Source organism: Apostichopus japonicus, chromosome 20, assembly GCF_037975245.1.
Source record: "Apostichopus japonicus isolate 1M-3 chromosome 20, ASM3797524v1, whole genome shotgun sequence".
Taxonomy (NCBI): Eukaryota; Metazoa; Echinodermata; class Holothuroidea; order Aspidochirotida; family Stichopodidae; genus Apostichopus; species Apostichopus japonicus.
The window spans coordinates 34,203,327-34,230,327 of NC_092580.1; the positions used below are offsets into that span (position 1 = coordinate 34,203,327).

Below are 27,001 nucleotides of genomic sequence, written 5' to 3' on the forward strand. Positions count from 1 at the left end.
TTACTGTTGCTGTCTTATTGCTACTTTTCTTGATCAGCCTTGGATTTCCTATAATGTGCACACGCCAGCACTAAAGTAGACAGTTACATTATCCTTTTCACTTTGGATTACTAAATTAATACATTATTCATATGAATTTGAAAAATCTCATTTAATTTGCTGAATGTACTCCAAATAAACTGAAAGCAAGACCGTGCCTGACTAAAAACAACTGAAATGGTAGGCCCTGCATACATAATCCGTTAATTATCCCAGACCAAGGCCTATGCATGCCAAGCATACCGTATATATATTGCATGTTCATTCAGGCGCGTAGCGAGGAATTTGCCAAGGGAGAGGCGAAGCCTGTAGGCAAACCATCTAAGCGTAGCGCCACCATAGGTTGGCGCGAAGCGTACAATAAAATTTTGGCCGAAAATGCCTCCCAGATCGCTGGAAATGGCACTTACCAGGCCTTTTAAGTTGCATCTGAGCATTTTCTATATAGAAAGTACTAGCGAGATCATAAAAAAATACAAAAAATATGTTTGTATTTTTTGGCTACGCGCCTGTGCTCATTATTGATGATGGAGCCTTATGAGCAACGTTGCCTGCTATTATTAAACGTACTCTACGCAATGCAACGTACTTGGACGGACCAAAGCAGTTGATCACTAATTATGAACGAAGTCGAAACAGGGGAATGTATCAATTTTCCCTACATCTAATCTTAATTCTTTATATTACTAGAAATAGAAACTATCGTATCCACAACAATTATACGTAACTCCCGGAAATGCTAATTTTCACGTGCTATACGAACCTACGACCACGTTCCGTTATCATAAATCTCAAGAAAATAAATTAGCTCGAGATAAAATATTGTCTCAGATTAAATATGATCTCGAGATAAAATAGTATCTCAGATTAAATATGATCTCGAGTTAAATATGATCTCAGATTAAATATGATCTCGAGATAAAATATTATCATGGGATAATTAAGCGCAGTAGTAGCCGGGAAGGTATAGCTGGGTCACGTATGAGATTGTGGGTCATGCGAGGTCAAAGGTGCTTTTGGGAATCTGCAATTATTTTATCTGTATTACGAAATACGCTTTTGACATTGTTTATCATTACTGTATGATAGCTCTTGAGATCTGTGAGTTTACTCGATTCGCTGTCGATCGCATTTCACAAAGATTCAAAACGCCATCATTTTCGCCCAGTCTATTTCACCTTCACTGTTATAACAGAGAGATGGGACTTCATAACACATTAGGCCTATATTGCCGCTCCATTCATAAAAAACACCCTACAACAAACTAACATGACAAGATCGTAATAGTGCCTTCTATGGATGTTTTACCTTTCTTTAATTTGGGCGGAGAGGGGTAGGGGAAGGGGTGGGGGTGGATAGAGACAAAGAAATAGCACACAATGTCCACATAGGTACACATCACAAAAATCCGATTTACGTGTTTACTGTGCTGTTTATGAAAGACCTACGCCTGAGGCTTGGATTTAGAACGTTTACGACTGACTTACTCAGTAATTCGAATTGTTTCCTTATTATTTAAGGAAATATATATTTATTACGTATATATGTTTCATGTAGGCCTATTAGTTCATTGTTAGCCCATAGGCTTAGCCAATATCAGTCCCCAATTTTTTGAAGTGTTTATTTCTAAAAGATAATATCTCAAAATAAAGAATGTTCAAAGATGAACGATAGTGATTTTCAGCATTGACGAAAAAATACGATTTTATTCAAGAGTATTTTAGTGGGTTTCCGTTTTACACATGTGAAAATTCAAGTCAATCCGATGTTGGAAATGGCTGAAAAAAACATTCCTAAACTCGTTGATTTTTTAAACAAAAATTGGGCTTTTCGCGAAAAGCGATATGATGATCACGTGATCTACAGTGACCTGTGGCGCCATTATGATGATAACAAAGTGAGCTCGGCGTAGTGTACTTCAGCTGTGTGCACTGAGTGTGTAAGTTTAGTTGCAACCTACTCTATATTGGATTCGACAAACAACCTAAACCACTAGCAAAATGTCAAGAAATTGCGTTGTAGGGGCATGCAACAGAACGAATGTGGACTCTGCAATAAGTTTTTTTTTTTCAATTTTCAAGCTCAATGTAACCTTTCTGTTGGATTTAATAACGTACGGAACAAGGAACGTTTATGTTTTACAGTGGGCCTAGTGCATACAAGCGATTCTACTTTGTTTAGAACTTTGGATTTTCTTTCGGATGTTATACTAATCTACGTTTCAGACTATCATCACTATTATTATTGTGCCAGTTTGACAGGTAAGTGAGCACATTCATACAGCACTCTGTATAAAACCCGCCAACAACGTGATCTTGTGATTTACGTTACTTTGGGTCAGCTTGCGAGTTACCTCTTCAGATATTGCGAAATCGTTGCTAAATCGTAGCAAATTTCATAAAAAAAACTTGTAAACACGTGGTGAAGTAATCAAGAAACACCATGATATTCATTATCTATTTATGTCTTGAACATTACGCCGGAAAATTAAACAAAAATAACAGTTATGCTGACACGAAATGCACGCACGGCTCCGTACTGAACAGTGCACAACAGAAAAGATCATCCCAGTGACGTCATTCACTGACTTGAGGGCTGTTCAAGGTCGTTGCACCGTTTGCAAATTCCTAAATTCGTATCAATTACGAAAAAAACGAGACGAAAAAACGATGTTTTAATTCCCTTTTTTATAACATTCCGGTGTGCTATTTGGAAAATTAAAAAAAATATGTTGCTTGGTAACATATAACCTACATTACATATGAAAAGGAGAGATTTTTTCTGTCACTATCGTTCTACTTTAAGTGCCATTTCCGGCAATCTGGGATGCATATTTGGCAACAATGGTCCTGCTACTCGGCTCGCAAACTGACGGTGGCGCCCACCCACTAAACATTTCTTAAAAGAGGCCCTAGTATATAAGCACATCAAAGCATCACTATGTAACATTTGGACGATAATTAATGTTTTTCGATGTTCCTCAACTGCCCCCTGTCCCCCTAGGGATTCTACCAAGGCTACGCCCCGGTGTATCTTTATTTCAAATGGTTTTATGTTTCACTTGTCACACGTGACCCCAACCGTTGATGGCTTTGCGCCAGGGCGCTCGCTGTCACTCCTTCAGTTATAAGTCCGTCCCACCACCCACTTTTCAATTGGGATTGATGCCGCTGATCAATAGATCAATTCGATTACTACCTAGATGCTCAACGACAGCACTTACACCTACACACGGTACGGATGTGTTCGACCACTAACATAATATACCTACTATCTCTACTTGGGGACAACAAACGAACTTCACCGATAAAACAATGCCCATTATAACTGAGCATTGTTATCAATTTTGTGTATAGACAATGAACTCATCATGTTGAATTCCAACCAACCAAGCAGAGATCGCTTGTAAGTGATACATGTATCATATATGCACTTTTGTATATTTATCACTGTATCGTGTTACCTTTGTGAAGGAAAGCGAACGACAGAGTCATGAACCAGGAAACAAACAACGTGTTAGAAATTAATTCCATATAGTATGTTTGACTTTGAGAACTAATCTTTACCTCGAAACAAAGGATAAAAAACTTGAGAAATTATCTGTATACTTAACTGGCATTTAGTAAAATAAGCTTCACAAGCAAGCAGTCGTGCCCTAACATAACCTGTTACTATATAAAAACCACCAAGCATTGCGGTTAAACTTAACCTCATACCACAAATAAAGGTTAGCCCAAACTAACAGTACTTGACTTCTCCGGAAGTGACTTTCCAGTTGAAGTAACGATATTGACTTGTTCTTGTCAAGATTTTTCACAGAACAATGACGAATGTTCTTTCAATGTCACAGTTAAAGGTTGGTTTGAAATACTTTCTTGTATTTTGCAAAGAATTTAAATAAGGTTGTCTGATTGCTGGCAGTTAAATTGAGTCTTGTTTTGATAGTTTAATTCCATTATAAATAATGAAAATTAAAAGCCTAGTTTATTTGATGGGAAGTTACTGAACACTTTCAAGGACAAATGCTTTTATCAATTAAGCACCAGAAATATTTTTGGTTCATTTCGCAAGAAGCTAAACGCTCTAGTTGATCTGTACAGATCTTACCTACACATGTGATGTTTTACCTCCTTGACTAAAACAGTCTTCTGACGCTCCCATTCAAACATAAACATTATTCAAAGTTTTGGAATGGGTCTAATTGAAATTTCGGACTGACCAACGCTATCTTAATGTTTAACTTTATGTTATGATCCAACTTAGAAAACACGTAAATAGTTCGAATCGTTTTAACAGATGTTAAAAACAAAAAAACAAATGTAACTTATCCGCATGAAATATTTGTTAATGCGACTAATCAAAATTAGAATTAACCAGCATCTCTATCTCTTACCATCTCAATATTCTGATGAGGTTTGCCACAACTTCAAATTCCATATTCTTTCAATAGTTTATTATATTTGAAATAGAACATCCAGGTATTGAATAGAACATCCAGGTTGGCTATGAATTACACTCTTCTAGATTGATAGACCAGATAGGTCGTATTCTTTTCTCTTTCTAGTTTATTCCTAACTTCCCTTTAACCCACATATATGACATAATAAAGTATAATTCGCCCTTCCACCTAGAGATCAATGCAACAGGTAGTCATGCAATTTGAACTGTTTATACTAAATTGGTTATTACTGAAAATGTAAAACAAAGACAGAAACCCTAACTGGTTATGACAGTTCCTCAACTGCTGATACTAAATCGATGACTATTGAAAGCCTTACTGCTAAAGTGGCAGCCCATCGAACTACTGGTAATGACAGTTCTTCAACTGCTGATACTAATCAACTATTGATACTCGATTGATGATTACTGAACATTTTAATACAGAGGCAGCAACCCTAACTGGTAATGACAATTCTTCAACTGTTGATACTAAATCGATGACTACTGCAAGCATAACTACAGTGGTGGCAGCCCAACAAACTACTGGTAATGACAATTCTTCAACTGCTGATACTAAATCAATTATTGATACTAAATTGATGATTACTAAACATTTTAATACAGAGGCAGTAACCTCTTCTAGTAACGACAGATTTTCAACTGTTGATAATAAATTGACGACTACTGAAAGCCTTACTTCAGAAGTGGCAGCTAATCAAACTGCTGCTAATGACATGCAGTTCTTCAACTGTTGATACTAAATCAACTATTGATACTCGATTGATGATTACTGAACATTTTAATACAGAGGCAGTAACTCTACAATTGTTGATACTAAATCGATGAATACTGAAGACATTACTGCAGAGGTGGCAGTTCACCAAACTACAGGTAATGACAGTTCTTCATCTGCTGATACTAATTCAACTGTAGCTACTAAATTGATGATTACTGATCACTTTAATAAAACGGGAGAAATCCCTGCTGGTAAGGACAGTTCTTCAACTGTTGATACTATATCAATGATTACTGACAGCAATATTTATAATCCATTTTTTTTAAAGTTACGATGTTTATTATCATTTCAACTTTAGAGATGTACAATAATGTTGCAATTCCATTGGTCGATTAAGGTTCTGAACATCTAAAATGTTTGTTTGATCTTGTTATCCTTTTTGTCATTTCAACTTGATATTGCAACTCCGACGGATGATTACGTTAGTTACATCTTCGATTGATTTTTTTTCTTTTGGATTCATTTTTCATTGACGTCATTCTAGCTGTGCCATCGACCGCGTTATTGATGCTATTGTTTCTTTTCATCAAATTATCATTGTGACAATGCTTGTTTATATTTTTATTGATACCAAATCATTACTGCCAATTTTATTACATAGGCAACAAACTTATCGATTGTAAAGATTGTCTACGGCTTAGAGTACAACTCCTTGTGTTTGAAACCTCGTAGTTTGTAACTAACTAACTAACTAACTGGCATACAAGCACGGCACATATAGGTCTAGATAAGCCTGTTACTTCACATATGAATAATTCATGTTAAAATGATTGATATGTTCATTATCAGTTTCATCTGATTCAGACGTTTCACGATTAACTATTGTTTTCATACGAAATGGCACTTATCGGCTACTATTGAAAATGTCTAGCTATGAGTTTGCTCCCAAGTTCTAGTTTCTTAACTGAAATATGCACCCGAAACCTCTTCGCACAGTTTAGGTTATTGCGGACAAATATATCCACAAATCTTTGCTATTGTGATATCCTTGTACAGTTTATCAACAAACTCCTAGATGGAAATCTAAACTAAGGAAGGAAGTAAATTTCTGTTTTGCTGTTGAGAAGTGGAAAAATGACTTGATCGATGCACCGCATAAATCGTTACCAATTCATCGGGCTAAGGTCGGCAGCTCGCTATATCCGCAGACTCTCCCAACACATGCGACACAATATAAGGTATATACCGACCGACACTTTGATTTTAGATTTTAACGTTATTTTTTAAAGGGTAATATAGAAGTAGACATATCTCAAAATCTCTTAAGAAGAGTTATATTTCAATTTTTGTGTTAGAAAAGGTGTGTAGGTGAGATATAAGATAGGAAAATTAAAATTAAAGAATGATTTCCAAGGCACTTCTGATTATGATTAACTAGCAGAAACTACATGGCCTGAATAGTGCCAAGTAATTAAAGCTACGTTTATCATCAAGATTAGTTTGAAATATTTCGTTGTAAGACGTAAAATAGTGAAAGATTTTCAAATTACCAATCTAGCCATATTATTGTTATCGTTTTTTATACTACTATAATATAACTATAATATTTAAAAAGTACAACTGCATGGGTATGATAGTAAAAGGCTCTAAGGGCGAGTACGAATACTTAATTATGTACTAGAGTGTACACTAGAAATATACCATTACCATTAGTGCCATAACAAGTTCAAATCTATCAGTGTGAGTATAGGCAACGTTGTAAGAATAAGAGTTTGAATCCGTATTGAATAACTGTATACTCTGCTCCGTAGTAACTAGTATACATTGGCATTGGGAGTACAAATATATCAGTGTGAGTATAGGCAACTTTATTAGAATATAAGGTTCGAATCCGTATTGAATCACTATATTTTCTGCTTCATAGTAACTAGTACGTTGGTATTACGAGTACAAATCTAGTATGAGTATAGGCAACTTTGATAGAATATAGAGTTCGAAACCGTATTGACACACTACATATTCTGCTCCATAGTAATTAGTTCGTTGGCTGTTTTTGCGTTTAGTCCTACCCGTTAGTATTTCTCCGCGACGAGCTTTAAAGCCTTTTTAAGGATGCTGGGTTTCCACGATTCCATTAATCACACATTCTCAACAAAACACATCAAATGAGAATATATTAACTAGGAACTTGTTGTAGCAGTATATTTCAATACCTTTTGAAGCTCTGATGTGTATTTGGGGTGGGTGGGTTGTCGTGTAACGATGAATGCTTTCTTCACCCTCACCCTCCCCAACTCCCCCCCCCCTCGTTCGTGGGGTCACCACTGCGTAAAATTACTCTTATACTATCAAAAATGATAGCAATCTTGTACGGTATTTAAATTATTGTTTGGGTCTCAAATACGTAAAATATGGAACAACTTCCTCTTGATATTCCCTACGTGGACATGCATTTGATGAGACCGAAAGTCGTTCTTATAAGTTAAAAGTTCAACAGAAATAAAACATTCAATATACTGAAATGTAATCAAAATGTACACACTTGAATCTTTATAGCAACGAAAGTTGGTTGCAACCCTTTCCTCAATTGGCCCGGGGATTCGATATTGTATTTCAACATAACATTACATAAGGCTTTAATGTGGTAATGCAGTTCTGTAGTAAATGTTGGTTTGTACAATGTGTCCCTAAATAAACTTATACAAACTGACTTTGGTAAAACTTTCATTAGAAAATTCTAAAATTCTTTGTTGTTTACACGTTTTCACTTTCACGTCACTGAATAAGTAAAATTAACAAAGAAATATTTTTTAGATCTATTTTCATGATGTTTTCGTTATATTCATATACTTTGGTGAAAAAGTAAGTTGGCCTGACGTTTTGATCCTAGCAGGATCTTCTCCAAAGGCCAAATGACAAGTAACAGTAACAGAAGGGACAAAAACACGTACAGAATACAGACAGGTTAATGAGCATGGTGAACACAAAGAGATAGATGTATGGGGATTAGTAGATAAGGGATGGAGAGAAGAAAGAAAGAAACCAACAGGGGAAGAGGTGAGGTAGGAGATACACAGTGGAGGGACAAAGAGAGGATTAAGGGAAGGGGGTAGGGAATAAACTGGAGAAGGACAAAGACAGAAAGGTGTGGAGAAAAAAGGGTGGAAGAGAGCTGGAGAAGAGGAGTGATGGGGGGGGGGGGAACAAGGGGAGAAGGAGGGGGAACAGAAGAAAAGTTAGTCATGTCCTTCCTGAATGTTGAGCCCATGAGTTTGAATGGTGCGAAGGCGTTGCATCCACAGCCTCTCAGGCATGTGATGGCGCTTTCCCTAACTGCTGCATCGTTTGATCGCTCTGACTTTTAAGCATTTTAACGCCGTTTTAGCAATTCATTATTATTTTTACAACTCATCATGAACTTTTATGTACGTTGTGTCCATTTTGGGCCAAATCGCGATGTTTTCCATTCTTGTATTGTCGAGTTTCGTTGCTTTTGATGTTCGTCTGCTGTCATTGATTCTGTACGTATTACTCAGTTCGTCTTATCCACGCTCATTTACAACTGGTACCTGTTCCGCGATGTGTCAAATATAAACAAGAGACATTCTTGTTTCCACGCAGAGGGGTGCAATTAGTTCTATTGTTCCTCCGCCTTTCACGGCCGATAAATGGCATGAAGTCGTTGAATATAGCGACAAATATAGCGACAATAGTCGGTGAATATAGTAACAAACCGATTACATTGCGGACCGATTTCTGAAATCGGAAGTGTTATCAATCGACCGAATACCGCTAACCTGATTCATGTTAAGAGAACAAACCTGAATGCCCTATCAGTGAAGTTTGCTGTTTGGATTGCCCAGTCAATTAGGGGACATGGTAAATCCTCAGCAATGAGCGACTTTGTGATCTCACGTCAGTTGGATATTTTAGCGATAACGGAGACCTGGCCAACTGGTGGTGACAGGGATGATCGTATCCTATTTGAAAACGGCGCCCCAGATTATGTCATCCATCATATCCCACGTGAAAAATCTGGTGGCGGTGTTGCAATACTCTTAAAGAATGGTTTTGACACTGTAGTGAACCCGGTTTTTCCCGCGAAATCTTTCGAGATTGTGGACATTACCATTTCATCAAAGTCATCATCGATGAGGCTTTGTATCATATATAGACCACCTCCATCTAAGGTCAACAAACCATCTACCATGATGTTTCTGGAGGAATTTTCCACTTTTGTCGAAACGGTCACTGGATTTTCCATCCCGGTGATTATTGCTGGTGACTTCAATTTTCATATTGATGTTGAGGAAGATCGAGATGCACGGGATGCACGGGTGGAGAAAAAAAGGGTGGAAGGGAGCTGCGAGAAGAGGAGTGATGGGGGAACAAGGGGAGAAGCAGGGGACGGGGACAGAAGAAAAGTTAGTCATGTCCTTCCTGAATGTTGAGCCCATGTACTCTTATACTTCAGTCCGATAAGTCTCATATATAATTCTATACAAATTTTATCGCCATCATTCGTAGAATTTTAATTACAAAAGTTAATGAGATATTTCATCGTTCGTTTGTAAGTAAGATATCTGACACATATTCTTTCAATATTTTTTCGTAAAATGTATCAACTGAGGAAACTATACACGTGACTTTTAATGTAGAAAAATTGTGTCTGTGATGATTTCTAACGTCTAATTTGGCATTGTTCTTTCTTTTTGTCTTTGATATTTTTCTTTCCTGTATCTTGTTTCAATTCCTTATAAATAAATGTAAGATAAAGGTACCTATAATGCTGACTACGTAATTAGTTGTGACCTATCAACAGGCTGCGATATTGCTTTTGTACGTTAGCATATTCATAAAAAGGCAATGAGGTCTTAAATTGAGTTAGTATAATATTGTCAATGAGGACAATTTTGCGTATACTTGTTATTGAGAACAAGCCGCTACAATACCGTATATTCTCGACGCACGTGCTTTATTCGTTTGTGACAAGCGGAGTTTGCTGTATAGTAAACCAGATTACGGGCAGGCGACCCCCAATAATCTGGTTTTATTTTTGGTGACTCCAAAACTAACTGCCTGGGGTCACAGGGGTATTCTTCCGTGCCAATAGATGTGGTCTGGCCCACAATTTTAAGACGCCGGATACAGGTATCCTACCTTTGACACGTGCCAAAAGCTGAATGGTTTGACTCCGCCTATAGCGACTACCTTGTGGGCGGTGATCTTCTGAAGTCTGTCATAAAGCGTACTATAGCAGTGTCAGTTAGCAAAAAGGGGGTAGGATTCACTGGATAAGTATCCAAGGGGGTGTAGTTATTTTCATATATGCATTTCTTTTATATTTTTTTTTTACCAATGATCATTGAAATACCTCGTGTTAATAAATCCATGAGAATTAAAAGCAGAGTGTTTGCGTGGTTTCTTGATTATCAATTGAGCGTTGCTTTCTAGAAAGGGTCACTATGTGTCACTTGTGACATACGAAGTGGCACTTATCGAATACTATTGCGAATGTATAGTTTGTAAGTTCTAATGTCTTAACTTAGGACGTTCCCGAACCGCTTCACGCAGTTTACGTGACTGCGTGGAAATCAATCAACAAACATTGCTATTGCGATAGCTATGTTGGGTCGGGTTCCCAAGTCAAACACGGAACTGAGGATGAAGACACTGGACGAACTGATCCAGTTAAAAAGATATATTGGTAACTGCTAACTACGATACAATAATGAAAGGTTCACGGCTACATGGCGAACAACTTTTATATTATACTCAACCTTTCTAGACTCCATCCCACGTCCTGGGACCAGCAAAAGTTAGTCCTGAACTGCAACTCTTAACTTCAATCCAATTCAAACTCTAAATCTTACTGAGACTGAAGCAATTCTCTCTTCCATACACAGGAAACATCCCCATATATAGGGAATGCTCTCTACCCGCAAGTTCTTATTTTATCAGCCTGTAAATAACATATGTCCAAATAATGAAAATCATAGACAATTCCTAACGAATATCAAAATACAAGGTTAAACAAGTTAATCTTCTGCCAGCTTTAAACTAGTATATGCCAATAAGAGCTATACCTTGTTCCTGATATAATAAAATTACATAGGTTCACATGCCGACTTATTGACGCCTGTCGTCTACTCTGCTTATGTTGTTATCATGAGATATTTAACGTAACCATGGTAACACGTATAGTTCCATGTAATTAAGATATTCCTAATTCTTTCATTACCTGTAATTCCATTTCAAAATTAATTCGATTTTGTACAATACTTGTTAAAATCTCGAATCTGAATTGATCGTTTTCGTTAGCTGACCGTGCATCAACCTATGGATAATGCTCGATAAACTCACCGGCGGATGAATATAAGTTGCAAAAAAATGGGGGTAAAAAAAGCATTTCGGTGAGCTCATTCCCGATCCTGGCTAGTAATGCAATCAGATCAAGTATGACAACTAGCCACCCCCCCCCCCACCCCGGTGTAAACCTTGACCAAATGATGACCAGAATTTCCGTGAAAGCTAGCTTTCAGCTTGAAGTACACTAACTGTAGTGTGCAAACGACAACGATAACCACATTTAGCAATGTTGACATTAATGTTATTAACATTATGGTGTTAGGCAGCCAGCGGAACAAAAATAGGTGTATGGTAGGTAATAGTATCAAAAGTTATTTGAGGCTCAGAATAAAAGAAAGGCAATGTTCAAATGTCCTGAGAGCAGCAATACCAGGAATCGAACCAACGAAAGACAGTCATACAAAACATTTGACTAACCAGGTTCGTAGCCCGGGTGGGGGGGGGGGCATTTGAGAAGCTTCGAGAACATTAATTATCGTCCAAATGTTACATAGTGATGATTTGATGTGCGTTTATACTAGGGTCATTTTGTTTTGTAAACATTAGTTGGGTTGCCATCGTGACACTATACCAGAACCGTATGTACGATGTTAATTTTGCCAAACATGCCTCCCAGATTGCTGGAAATGGCAACATTTATTTTGAGATATGATGGTTTCGATATTTACATTTCGAAAATGATAATTTAGAAAAATTGTTTTCGGCAAAATCCCTTTAGCGGGTGGGGGGGGGTAGGGAAATAATACTTTACTTTATTAGCTCTGCTTTATTCATTGATTAACACGCAGGTAATTGAAGAAATAAAAGCACGCTAGGGCATTCTGATGGTAGTCGTAGCCCATAATTGCTGAGGGGAAGCCATATGGGGATGCTTAGGTGTAAATGAGTTGTTAGATTTGTGGTGTCATTATTTGCTTTACATGCCCAAAAGGGACTTACTTATGGGGGGGTAGCAGATCGGGTGGGCCGTGTAAGGGACTGAAGGTCGCTGTCCCGGGTTAGTATGTTAAGAAAAGGCCCTGGCATATGTGTATATATTCGCAGTGAATAAATATTTATAGTGAAAACATTTGGAAATTGATATTGGGACTAACAATGGAACTGGTAGGCGTTATAAATATATTTACGAGTCGTACTTTCACATTAGACTGCTTCACTGTTCACGCAGGTTCAGGCTCAGAATCTCTCTACATTTATTGTTATTCTAACAAAACTCGTGAATACCAAACATATACACGGTCATCACATCTTCATACGTAATACTTATATAGCGCCTCCCAAAACTCTCGAAGCGCTCTACAATAAAAAAAAATATATACGTGAAGAGCAGTTAAAATAAACATTATGATCTGTTCGAACACCATTTCTAAAATACTTGCCTAGAATCTTGAGGTTTCACACTACAAACTAATGAAAGTCAGATGAAATGATAATGAACATTACGCTAAAATTAAGAGAAAGTGCACATATATACTGTCCAGGTTTTCACATTTATCGTGAGCCTACGTTCAAGAAGTAGGTTGTGATTTCAGGGGGCAGCTGCCCCCTGGCCACCCCACACCTGCAGGCGATACAGCACTGTTAGACAATGTCAGAACTCCGTCGATATTAACACAACCTGCATTTATCGAATTTTCATATCTGGTGTAAATCTGAATTTGCACCAAATAACGCCAGTCTTCTAGAAGCAAAAACACCGTACAAGTTATATCGCAGTATCGTAAAAAATTACAGAGCAGGGTCTACATAGTACGTGGTGTTCACACTGATTGGTTGTTACTGTTATATCCTCGTATCGAAATATTCCGCTGGGATTATTTTCCTGTGTAGTAGCGCTAAGAAATTTCGCAGTGTTTCACGTCAAAATGGAATTATTTTGTTTGAATCTACCATTAGACAAAACTGGTAAAGAGTTCTCATGTTTGTAATCAAAGACACGGAAATAATGGAATTTGATTGAAAGGTTCACAAATAATTTATCTTTATAAATTAAACCACCTTTATGTTCCATTAAAGTTTAGGTACTTCGGTTCCAATGTAACATTTGATGGATCTTCTCGGTGAGGCCTCCAGGCCGGAATTGTAAATGTGAGTTTCAATATTTAATATTATGATCTTTGTACAAACACGAGACAAACAACTTCGTAGCATGGTCAGTCACGTGGTTGGGTTTACTTTCTTCAATCACATATGGCCATCCTTCAGTTAGCGGTAAAATGCTTTCCTGGTGTATAGCCATACTTTGCTATCCATGCTTTACTGCTGCAACCTTTACAACCTCCCAGCCAAGAAGACCCGTACAAGTCGAGCGTTTCCTTCTTCTCTGGGACGCCATTTTTTAGAAAATCCATCAACAAACAAGCCGACTTGTTATATACAATTCTCCTATCAAGAAATTCGGTTTGACTGACCGTTCCAAACTTTTTCCATTTAAAGAAGGAGTTATACAAAACAGAGTTATTTGCTACTCTTTGTAAGTAGGTAGCAAGGTCTTCCATCGAATTAAAGTCATCCACATGGATAAATGAATTTGGCGGTCCTAACCTTTTGTAGTCCTCTTTCTTTGCCCCAATAACCACAGGGATGCTCACACCTGTGCTAAGCACTTTCCAAAACTTTTCAGAAATATATTCCTCACAGCAACTATTTTCGAAGGCTAAAATAAACATGTAGTCTCGTTGTAGCCATCCACAGTCTGAGGAACGTCGTTCACATTTAGGTGTCATGTTACCACATTTTCCAAACCTGTCAATGGGCATGTATTCTGCCAGATCCTTCACGAACTTAGTGCGATCCCAAGAAATAGTATCACAGTGACTGGACATCCACATGGCAAACTTGTGGTGCAATTTATGATAATCCACGTCGATTTCGTCATCGTTAAAGGTAACGTAGGGTTTGTAACGGCCATAAGGTACTGAAATATCCGATTTGGAATGGTAAGTGTATGTAACGTTAAATATGTTCCTTCCAATGTTGTACTGTTTGGGCGGAATGTAGTCCATTGTTGTTAATGGGCTTTCGTCGGTAGTAAATACCCATATTTGTCGTGGTGTTCGCTTCGCTAGCAATCTCTTCCACAAGCTTTTGTCTTTAAAACCACCGGCGAATATAACCACTTTCGATCTCCTAAATTTAGAGGAATTTATATCTGCTCTCTGAAAATTAACAATTCCATTCTGACAGTCGTATCTTTCTGGTACCATATTTTGGTTAAGCCAAAATGCTCGCAAACTGAACCACGTCCACAGATGTGTCCGATTCTTATGTTGGGTCCGATTTGAAACATTTATTGATCGATCACCAGTTGATAAATCAGTTTCAGAATTCCGAACGTCAAAGCTTGCAAACGTTCTCGAATTATAACCTCCCATTTTATTGAAAAATGTAAGAATAACACAGGCTAAAACTGATATGATAACAAAGAACAGTGATTGCATTACTTTGTAGGGCACCATGATTCCGTTTGTCACCTTGAAGATTACATACAAGGCTAGAATTAGGCAGACAACCTGCGCTGATAGAGGTGAACGCCTAATTGTATGGAATCAATGACTCGTAACGGTGGTCGATGTCACAGGCACTCGTAACGTTATGTAGGTGCATAGTATATAAACACAGAGCGTTATGTAGGTGTATAGTATATAACCACGGAGCGTTATGTAGTTGTATTTTATATAAACACGGAGAAGGTAGGACACTCAATTCAAAACAAACGTTGCAAAGTCACCATTTTCAGAAAAAGTTACGTTCCAATTTGACCAAAACCAGCGTACTGTAAGCATTACTAGAGTACAAGATGATAACCTGCGGTAAATCTGACTACAATTTGACCTCTGTAGCACAGATGATTCGTTAATTTGCGGTCAAAATGATGAGTTGTACCGTTATCACGACAATCTAATTCTTCTCGCCATTTTGAATGACGTCACTGGTTGGTCACGAACAATCCCATTGGAGGAAAGACGGGTACAGATGACGTAATGAAAAGTTTGAAGTGAGGTAAATAAGAGACAAGAAACCGAAAGTGAAGCCTGTTGTAATTTATATTTTCTGTACACAGCGTAAAAGCCCATAGCTGGTGAAAGTTTGGTTTAACTTAAGAGCTCGAGGGAATATGTGGCGTCTGAATGCAATGCTTCAGAATTCCCATCTGACATTTAGATTCAAAAGCTGCTTCTTCATCATTCCCTTCCAAAAATGAATTGTAATATGAATAAGCCTTAATCCCAAAGGTGGAAAAACCTGCGACTTTGCAGTACGTATTGATACAATGAAGTTTCTCTATAGCATGTGATAAATTTCTCTCGTCGAAAACTTCCTTTGTACTCAATAGTCAAGGTATAGAAGATCTATTGTTTGCATGTTGTGCAGTACCAATGGGTGTCTTTAAGTTCCTGCTCCTCCCCATTAAGGCCCATGCATTGATAGTGAAACCACATTGCACATCCATCACAGCAAACACAATCTGTAATACATTCCAAGAAGCAGAATCCACATGGCCATTTCAGGGTCTTTGGGTTTTTTTCCTTGCCTTTGGATTTTTCCTTCTTAGTAGGCTTCCTCTTATTGGATATTTGGTTGGAAGAACTGCTACAGGATGCTGTCATGTCTGGGTTGGTTGATGAATGTAAGCTGGAAAGTGGGTGGTAGCTTGGAGAGCTTCTTCATATTGTTTCCTTTTCTGGGCTCTGACATTTTGATCTGCTTGCGGTGGGCTTCTTTCTTCTGAACCTTTGTAGATCTTTTGTATTCCCTCCTGAATTGTGCAGACGACATATTGATATGCTTCTGAAAAAACTGTCTAAGCTCTCTTGCACAATTATCAAACTCACCGTGTGGAAACAGTTTGTGTAACATGCTTGTCAAAGGTGGATCCGACATGATTGTCTTAAAAATAAAATCGTACATTTCATCTCCATGGGCTTTGACGGTTTGCTCTGTTTCAAGTTTCCTGACAGTGGCATCTAGCTCAGGCGCGTATCCAGGGGGGGGGGGGCGTTGGGGGCGCGCGCCCTCGGGTTAGAAAAAGAGGAGAGAAAAAAAAGGGAAGAAAAGAGGGAAAAAAGAGGGGGGGAAAAGAGGAGGAAGGAGAGGAAGGAAGGGAAAAGAAAAAAGAAGAAAGAGAGAAAAAGGAGAAAAGGAGGGAGTAAAAGAAAAACGCCAAGACACCGGGAAGAGAACGAGGAACAGTGACATCATCACAGCACTGATCCCTATTATATACACATGGCCGGGTAGCCAGTGAGGGGTCGAGGATTTTGGAAGGGCGTGCGCCTCACCCTACCCTTATACCGACAACTCCATTTTTGACGTTTCCATTTTTCCTCTCTCACTAATGTATCTATATATATATACTATATATGGTCTATCATAACGCGTGTGTGTGTATGGACGCCTTAAACAATTGTGCTATGAAAACAACTGTGGCAGGTCTCGACCGAGTCGTCGGCCGGGGAACATGACGCATTTCGGGAAGGGCGACTGCCTCCCCCCCCGCCCCTGAGCATATTTGTTTATGATATCGCTAGTAATTTCAAAATAGAAAATGCTTTGATGAAACTTACAAGGCATGAGAAATGTCATTTCCAGCGATGTGGGAGGCATTTTTGGGCAAAATTTTCTTGTACGCTTCGCTCCAACCCATGGTTCTGGGTAGTGCCATTTCCAGCGACCTGGGAGGCATTTTCGGCCAAAATTTTCTTGTAAGCTTCGCGCCAACTCGTGGTGGCGCTACGCTTAGATAGTTTGCCTACAGGCTTCGCCCCTCCATTGGATCGCCTGTTCGAATTTGTAAAGCAAACAGCAGATATCACATCATATGAGTGATCATGAAAATGGCGGTTCCAGGATGAACAGCCTCAAAACGATGTGTGTAGTCATAGGAATCCAATTTGATTTTGGGGGATGTAACGACTTGCCCGGAAAATATCACCTAAATTTTTCGCGCGCTCCGCGCGCATTCAACATGTTAATTGTTCTTGTACGCTGCGCGCCAACTCATGGTGGCGCTTCGCTTAGATAGTAATTCGCCCCACCCCCCCCCCCGGGTTAAAAAATCCTAGATACGCCCCTGTAGCTGACAGAAGAATTGAAATGTATCATTACTTACATGGCAAAGGCTATCTCTTAAATTATTTTTCCTTTGGATTCTGCAAGTGATGGTTTGTCACATGAAGTTTCATTTATACTTGCAGCAGTTACTACAAGCATGTCCAGCAGCTCCACTTGTCTGTGTGTGGTGTTTACAAACTCCTTGGCTTTTGGACTGTACATATGCCTTCTCACTGCCTCTCTCTTCCTGTGCCTCACTGTGGCCACACACCACCCAGCAATATACCGCAACTTAGATCTGCCACCATCAAAGGTGTCAAACACCTTCTGTGCCTCTCTATCTGCAGCATCCTTTATCTGTTTAGTTGCATTTGTAGTAACAACTTCCCGAACTTTGCAAGCAAGGCCAAATGCCAGCCTAGATTGTGTCTTCTCGAAGGTGGTGGTCAGAAAAAGTTGCTCCACATGGCCACGGTAGGCTTCAGATCCCAAGTAGTTGTTGAAGGAGGCATAGAAAGTGGAGCAGTTGTGATTTTTGGAGTTGCCTAGTGGTACAAGTGTTTCAAAGAGGCTTTTAACTGTGTTGTAGATTTTACTCATAAAAGAGTCGGCGATGCTGATGCGGGATCTCAGTAAAGTGATTTGGTTGTTAAGGTTTTCCTGCTACTTTGTTAGGACAATCTTACAGGTCATGGCATCTAGTAAGTCTGTTGTTTGAAAAGGCAATGTGTCACCTGCATCCCCTGTTAGTACCTTCTTGTACATATCCATGAAGTTTAGTAATTCTTCATCACTGTCAGGTTCTTTCTCTTCATGACAACTTGACTGAGGGGTGAAATCTGCTGCCTTTTGTTCAACTTGATGCAAGCTGTCCACATTAACTTGGCAGCAGTGAAGCGTATCCTTCATAGGGGTTGATTCAGAGTCATAGAATTCTCTGATTTCTCTTGGTTGTGGCTTAAGTAGGTTCAGCTTAAAATGTGTGACATGTAGACCATCTTTGGATTGTGCTCTTTCAATTGCAACTCCGATCTGTCCTGGAAATGTCATATGTCGACAGTCTACTTCTAGTCTCTTAATAGACATTCCCTGGGCCTTGTGGACTGTCATAGCAAAAGCGAGTGCCAGTGGTAGCTGCTTTCTGCTTGCAACATCCTTTCCTTTGTCTGCAGAAAAGACTGTAAATCTAAAGGGATGAACATTAGTTGTACCATCCAATCCGTTAAATTGCACTGTTACATGGCTGGTGTGCATATCCTGCACAATCCCTCTTAGTCCATTCACTAGTGTTCGTGTTACGTTTGCTGTCAGGATAACAGGAGCACCCACCTTCAGATGTAACACCGGTAGTGCCACACTTCTTGACAGCGCTCTTATGTCGCCATCGCCAATTCCTTTGTAACTCTTCATAGTGCCTGCAATGATACAAATATGAGTATTTAAAAATGTGCATAATATTTATACCAGCACAAGAGATTAATGGCTTGCAATGTTTACCCTCTGTCAGGTTGACAGAGAGAATCACAATTGAACCGAGCGGTTATGTGGCATTCAGGGAGCTTATGAAGGAGAGTAGCCCAAAGTCAAAGAAACAACTGGCCACTGCCTTACAGAAACTATTCCAATTTGCCAAGAAAGGAAGAAAGCAGATTGGTGGGATATCTGTTTTGGTTTACCATGGCATCTCAATGATTCAGAAGGAAAACGTTATCCCCAATGAAGAACTTACATTGCAACTACAGGAACTGACAAAATTTATTCAAGCTGATGTCATCTTGGTATCCTGTTCACCAGAGAAACTTGAAGTAAGTGTTAGCTCCTCAATGTTTGTTGATGGTAACATGGTGATGAAAGACATACAAATATGCGATGGCACTTGGACGCTGAAGGTGAGAGGTCGTTCCATAGACATCGATAAACTTGATCTTGACAGCAGATTTGTTTGCACTGAAAGAGGCTTCTTGAAAACAATTGACATTGTTCGGAAACTATCGCGTTGCAGAGGATTTCATCTGATTGAGCCTAGGGAAGAATTACGTTACTTTAGGGTAGAAAAAATTAGATCAGAGATCTCCAGCACAGACGTAACGGTCATACGATCAAGTTACTGCAAACAGGTCCTTTCATGGGCAGCTACTTCAGGTATTTGTACCTGCTGTAAGAAACTACCTTCGCTGAACCTAGGGAAAGATGTGATATTAGATGAAGATGATGACAGCGACATATCCAAGATTTTGGAGAGCTATTTCCCAAATGCATCACCTGAGATGAAAGTACTTCTGAAGTCACAACATGGTGCCCTTAAAACGAAAAGTCCAAATGGCAGAAAGTGGGACAAGGAAATCATCAGTCTCTGCCTATCACTTTGGTTGAGGAACCCACAAGCGTACCAGGACTTAAAAGATAGTAATTACTTGGTTCTACCATCTGGACGTCATCTTCGAAGATACAAGAACATAGTGAAGCAGCGGAATACAAGAAGCAGTATTTCATTGGATGTATGAGGCAGCTAATGATGCTCACATAGCTCCTGATGGCAGAGCTGGCTTACTGAACCATGATGAGACCAAAATTCAGGAAGATCTTGTTATAGAAATGGATAATGGCAAACCAAACTTGATTGGTTGGGTAGATAGTGGTGTTGAGTGCAATAACCTCAGAACATTAAAAAGCATGGCTGTATCTCAGGAACTAGCTACAGAGGTGTTTTTGGATGCAAATTGTCACGAAACTGATGAAAAACTTGAAAATGACAAGTTATAGTAGCTACATTAGGATGAAATGTTATAGATTGAAAAGATATTTTATCTTTCTTACAATCTTTTAAAAGTTGAACTTTTTTTTGAAATATTTAACGTGTACAATACGGTACAAGTGCTGCGTGTTTTAGTTTATACGAAAATCTTGGCAAGTTTCCAAAAAAATGTTTCTCATTAGAAAATCTTGGCAAGTTTCCAGAAAAATTTCTCGTGACACTAGATCAACACCCACTATGAATTGGTTGCGTTCTTATAACCCTATAGTTATATGTAGCACAGGTGCATCTTCGACTATACCACTACTGTCATGTGTACAAGTAACAATCAGTACAAAGGTCAACTTGTGTAAGTTTGCTATGCGCAGGCTTTCGTCGAGAACGGCGATTCTTAAAACTTTGCACAGAGAAGTTGTATAGAATATGTGTGATAGCAGAAACGAAGTCGTTCGAACTGAAGTCAAACTCATACGATAGAAGACACTTAAACAGTATGCGTTTACGAACGTTACATACAAGAAAAAAATGTGGACGACAATAAATGGTTATAAACATTTCCCGTGATGCTGATAATAAAATTCGGTACAACAGCGATCTTCCCGCGCCGGGCCGTGTGACACACACCTGGTAGTGTGAGAAAGAAGTCGTTGACGTTACCATTGTGAGTAGGTTGGGATTTGGGAACGCTCATCATTTACCGCGAATGGCACTTTTACATTCACGAAGCATGTTCACGTGCCCTATAGTTAAGCTAGATTTTTTCCATTGACTTCAGTGTGGTATTAGGCTACACACAATCATGGGATGTCAGTATTGTGGAAGGGGAATGATATCGAGACCAATTGTACGGCAATACACCAAGTTACAATGAATGCGAACAATAGACCATTGATAAGTTGCGACGGACTGTGCAAGTAAGCTCCTATTAATAAATTTCTGTCACTCTTTCTTGCTGCTAAGAAAGCCTATTGTTACGTGTTCGTAGACCCAACCCACGGCTGTCTCATTAACTTGCCAAGTGAAGCACTGTGGTCACTGGGCCGTGAAGAATATTCAGTAGCAGCACAGTGGGCAGCAGATTTGCGTGGCACCAGGCGCGGACTAGATTTGGCTATGCTCCCTTACAAGTTTACTTTCTGGGGTGTACAGGATTTCGGTGGCCAATCTGTCACTTTCCAACTTGTGGCGTGAAAGCATCTGAGTTGTATGTGATGCTGTGGGATGTCATTGCAAAGCTACAAGATTGGGGATTTACAATTGACTGTATTTTGCAGGATGGTGGAGCAGCAAACAGACAATTTATTAATTTACATTTTAGTAAGGTACCAACAGATAGTAAGTATCTTGCGGCAAACATTGTAAATCCATCAAGAGTAGTGGCCATGTGCCAGGATTTCTCACATATTGTTAAGAAGATTAGAAATGGCATGATGAAGAGCGGTGATCACCCATCACCCATCAAAACACGTAAACTTCAACTCAATGGAAATTATATTGTATGGCAGCAATGGATAGACGCTGTTAAGTGGGATCGGAAAGTTAACAGCAGACCTATTCATCAGAAGATTTCCGATTCACACTTATTTCCTGATTCGTCTGAGAAGATGAGGAATCACCTGGCCGAGGAAATGCTTGATGCAGATGCTTTAAACCTCCTTAAATATTACAGAGCAAGCTTGATGAACGGAAATGGTCTCGATAGCACAATTGAATTGCTGGAAACAACCAGTAAAATTATTCAAATCTTCAGAGATAACCGGCCAATTAAGGATGTACATGATGACAGAATTGCCACTCTGGGTAAAGCCTGCAAATTTTTTCAAGATTGGAGAAACTGTGCTCTGACAAATGTCCATGTCCCTGACAAAGAGAAAAGAAAATGCATCCCCTCAACAGAATGCTGTGATGACATCGAATCTCTCCTGTTGTCATTCCAGAGATTTGCCGGATTCATCTGGAGGAATATCCAAATGGATACATTATACCATCTCGTTTTAATTCTGATATTATTTGTTATATATTAAGAGTTTAGTAACATGTGCAAATAAAAGAAGTTTGTGTGCAATATGTAGATCGTGTGCACACCACCCTAAGTATTATGAAAGGCCATGCATACCAATGTATTGTATTCTAATAATGTAATGAAAATAAACTACTCAGACACACTCAGGCTGTTGACCACGAAAGACCGTCTCCGGGTACTCTATATGTCTCTCTTGGAACCTTTCGGTTTTGTTTACACCTTTTCCAAGATATAAAATTGGCGACGAGGATGCTGTTAAATAATATACGCTAAACAAGCCAACGAAATAATGGCTGTTTTTGGCCATGTCGGAGTTTTCGACGAAAAGCTGGAATTGTTTGCAGATTACGCAGATAGATGTGACGCTTTCATCGCAGCGAATGATGTAGCAGAGGAAAAACGTGCTAAGTTTTTCCTTGCTGTGGTGGGTGTAATCGCCTACAGATTATTGAAAGATTTATGTAGTCCTAATCTACCGAACACTAAGAGTTACGGAGATTTAAAGAAACTACTACAGGATCACTATTCACCACGTTCAATCGTCATCGCAGAAAGACATAGATTCTGGACAGCTACCCAAGGGGAGAACGAATCTATATCATGCTTCATAGTCAGACTCAAAAATGTAAGTGCCCATTGCAATTTCGGGACCTTTTTGGAAGAAGCCCTACGTGACCGTTTGGTTTCTGGATTACATGCCAAAATGTCCAAAACTCAAACGCATCTACTATTTGTGGCTGATCTAACTTTTGACAAGGCTAAAAATAAATGCTTAGCTGATGAAATGGCTTATATTGCTACCAAAGATTACCTGCATACAACTAATATAGACGCAACTAATGCCGTGTATAGTGGACAACCAACCCATCGCTTCAAAGGCAAAGCTCATGGCAGTCGAGGCTCATTTCGTTACAAATGTAAGGGCTGTGGAGGTGAGTACAAGTGAGCTGATTGTCCATACAAGGAAGTTACGTGCCATAACTGTAAACGGAAAGGTCACATACATGGTCACCACATGGTTCCAGTGAAAGTACCAACACCAGGAACAGAGGAGGGTTAAGACCAAATAATTTAAAAGCGGGACATGCTAATACCTAGCACGTGGCCGATGGCAATCAAGGAGGCAGAGGACAGCGTGTATGTTGATGGCGTTCAGGATGAAAGGTACCAGTCTGAAGGTTTTGGACTATACAATGTCACTAGTAATTACAGTGTGTCACCTTACAGGATTCGTATGTCGGTAGGGAAAGGGAAAGCAGATAATATTTCTATGGAAATTGACACTGGTTACTAGGTCAACGATTTCAGAATCTGCTTACATGTCAGAGTTAGCCAATATGTACCCTTTAAAGAAGTGTGATTTTGCTTTACGCAGTTATACAGGTGAGCTAATTCCTACATTAGGCTACGTTATTGTACCTGTTAAGTTTAAGTCTAGAACTTCCCACCTGGCTGATATCATTGTTGTACAAGGTAAATGCCCATCTTTGTTTGGTCGAGATTTATTGCAAAAGATAAACTTAGATTGGAACCAAATATTCAATGTGAAATCCGAACCGCAGTTAAGACAAAAAGGTCAAAATCATTTGGGTGACATTGGTGCTTTAAGAAAATCTGAAATTGTGCTTCCTACTTGCCAACCTTGTGATCCTGAAGGTTTTCGTGAGCTTCTAGAGAAGCATCGTAAACTATTTTCTGATAAAGATACAGTGATTAAAGATTTTACAGCTTCTCTGAAATTAAAACCGAATGCAAAATCGACTTATCAAAAGTCTAGAGCCGTTCCTTATTCCATGGTTGACAAGGTGGAACAAGAATATAAAAGGCTAATTGAAGCAGATATCCTAACCCCAGTAACGTCTAGTAAGTGGGCGTCCCCCACTGTACATGTACCTAAAGCAAATGGATCTGTAAGGGTCTGTGGAGACTACAAACAGGTCAATGGTGTTATTGAAGATGATGGGTATAGGCTTCCTAATGTGCAAGATTTGTTTGCGAAATTGGCCCAGGAAGGCTCACAACCCAAAGTATATTCTGTAATCGATCAAACTGGTGCATTCAATCAATTGTTCTTAGATGCAGAATCGGCGCAGTTGCTAGTTTTGAATACGCATAAAGGTTTATTAGCTCCTAAGCGTCTCTGTTTCGGCGTAAAAACGGCTCCTGTGCTATTTCAATCCACTATGGACAAAATATTGACGGGTATTCCTCATGTATTTTGTTATGTAGATGATATCCTTGTTGCGACAAACAATGTCGAAGAACATCTTAAGATTCTAAGACTTCTGTTCGATAGACTTGATAAGTATAATGAGCGCTTAAATGCAAGCAAATGTCAATTCTTCAAACCACAAGTCCAATATTTAGGTCATGATCTAAGCGGTAAGGGCATTCAACCAGTTCAAGACCAAATTGAAGCAATAATGCGTGCGCCAAGACCTACCAATGTTTCAGAGCTAAAGTCGCTTTTGGGAATAGTTAATTACTATGGCAAGTTTGTTGAAAATTTAGCTTCCAAACTTCACCCCTTGTATACATTGCTGCAACACAAGTCGGAATGGAGTTGGTCCAACGAGTGTGAGCAAGCTTTCATGTATGTAAAAACTGTCCTAACAGGCGATAAAGTACTAATTCATTATAACCCTACGAAAACACTGGCATTGAGCGTAGACGCGAGTCCCTATGGGTTAGGTGCGATTATAAGCCACAAGTTAAGCGATGGTACTGAGCGTCCTATAGCCTATGCTTCCAGGACACTCAGTTCAGCAGAAAAAACCATGCCCAAATTGATAAAGAGGGGCTTGCTATAATATTCGGGTTAAAGAAGTTCCACTTGTATCTTTACGGTCGTAAATTTACCTTGGTGACAGACCACCAACCTTTGACCCGCATATTTGGTCCAAAGTCAGCGATACCGCCTTTAGCTGCAGCGCGGATGCAACGCTGGGCTCTCATTTTAGCGGGTTATCAATATGAGATAGTCTATCGCACTTCTACACAAAACGCCAATGCGGATCTTTTAAGTAGATTGCCGTTACAAGACAAACTAACTCAAATTACAGATCCTGATGAATGTTATGTTTTCTCTACCGTAGTCGATCAGCTTCCTGTTACAGCTGAGACGATTGCGAAGGCCACTAACCAAGACATTGTTTTAACAAAAGTATACGAATATACCTTGTCTGGATGGCCAAAACATTGTGAGAAGGAAGAATTGAAACCATATTGGACAAGACGGTTAGAACTTTCATTAGAAAATGGTTGCATATTATGGGGTAGACGTGTTATTATTCCGCAACAATGTCAGCAACACATTTTAAATGAATTGCATGATTGTCACACCGGTATGTCTCGTATGAAATCTCTGGGTAGATCTTTTGTCTGGTGGCCAGGCATGGATTATGACATCGAGGACCTAGTTAGATATTGTTCTGTTTGTTCAAATGAACAGAACACCCCAAGGAAAACACCTCTAATTCTTTGGCCTTGGGCTACCGAACCATGGCAGAGAATTCACCTAGATTTTGCAGAAATTAATGGCCAACAGTTTCTGTTACTGGTTGATAGTCATTCTAAGTGGCTTGAAGTTTTCCCCATGTCGAGTACAACAGCTTCAGCTACGGTTTCCAAGTTGCGAACAGTATTTGCTCAGTTTGGTCTTCCTGTACAAGTTGTGACTGATAATGGTCCACAGTTCATTGCAGAGGAATTCAAAGGTTTTCTTCAAACTAACTCTGTTCAACATACTTTGACCCCTCCATACCACCCTTCTAGCAATGGCTTGGCAGAAAGATATGTTCAAACTTTCAAGAGAATGTTTAAGAAATCAGAAACAAAGTTTGCTTGTTTACAGCATAAGGTTGCACACATTCTATTTCAGTATAGAAATATTCCCCACACAACTACTGAAAAGACCCCAGCAGAGCTCTTTTTGAAAAGAACCCCCCGAACCAAGCTTACACTTGTTAAGCCATCTCTAAAACGTTCGGTCGAGTACCGTCAGGCTAAATCTAAATTCTATCAAGATGGTGTAAATCCGAAAATGATATCCTTCGACCTATATCAGTCGGTAAAAGTCCGACATTTGAGAGGAGGAAAGGTTAAGTGGATACCTGGGACAATAGTTGAGGTTAAAGGTCCACAAACCTATTTGGTTAGAACACCAGGGAACAACCGTCGGTATGTGCATGCTAATCACCTTAGGCATGATGATTCTAGACGTCAAAATGCTAATCCTGAAATGGATATTGAAAATCCAAATCAGGATACCAGGTTTTCACCCAGTGCCATAAGGTTTCCTTCTGTACCACATACTTCTATGGTTCCAGAAATCAAGCCAGATCCCTCACCATCTGTTAATACGTCTCCATCTAAAGCTTCATCTCATATTCCTATTGATTCTAAATTTCAAAACTTTGATGAGCAAACCCCTATTTCTACGCCAGCAAAAACCAAACCTAGTTCAAAACTTTCTAGTCCTGGAGATTCTTGTGTCGTAAAAACCAGGTCCGGTAGAGTTGTCCGACCACCTAAGTTTTTAAATTTGTAACTTTATGTTCGACAGACATCAATAGTGTATTTTTAT

General features: G+C 39.2%; 2 protein-coding genes across 2 annotated transcripts; one reads left to right on the forward strand and one right to left on the reverse strand.

Annotated features, from left to right (window-relative positions):
• Positions 1-12,682: 12,682 nt before the first annotated feature.
• LOC139961777 (glycoprotein 3-alpha-L-fucosyltransferase A-like) lies at positions 12,683-15,639 on the reverse strand. Its single transcript, XM_071961269.1, has one exon. The coding sequence runs from the start codon at positions 15,040-15,042 to the stop codon at positions 13,786-13,788; it is 1,257 nt and encodes a 418-aa protein (XP_071817370.1). The 5' UTR covers positions 15,043-15,639; the 3' UTR covers positions 12,683-13,785.
• Positions 15,640-22,705: 7,066 nt separating this feature from the next.
• Positions 22,706-23,362, forward strand: LOC139961410 (uncharacterized). Its single transcript, XM_071960552.1, has one exon. It carries the CDS (start codon positions 22,706-22,708, stop codon positions 23,360-23,362), a length of 657 nt encoding a protein of 218 aa, XP_071816653.1.
• The last annotated feature ends 3,639 nt before the right edge of the window (positions 23,363-27,001 follow it).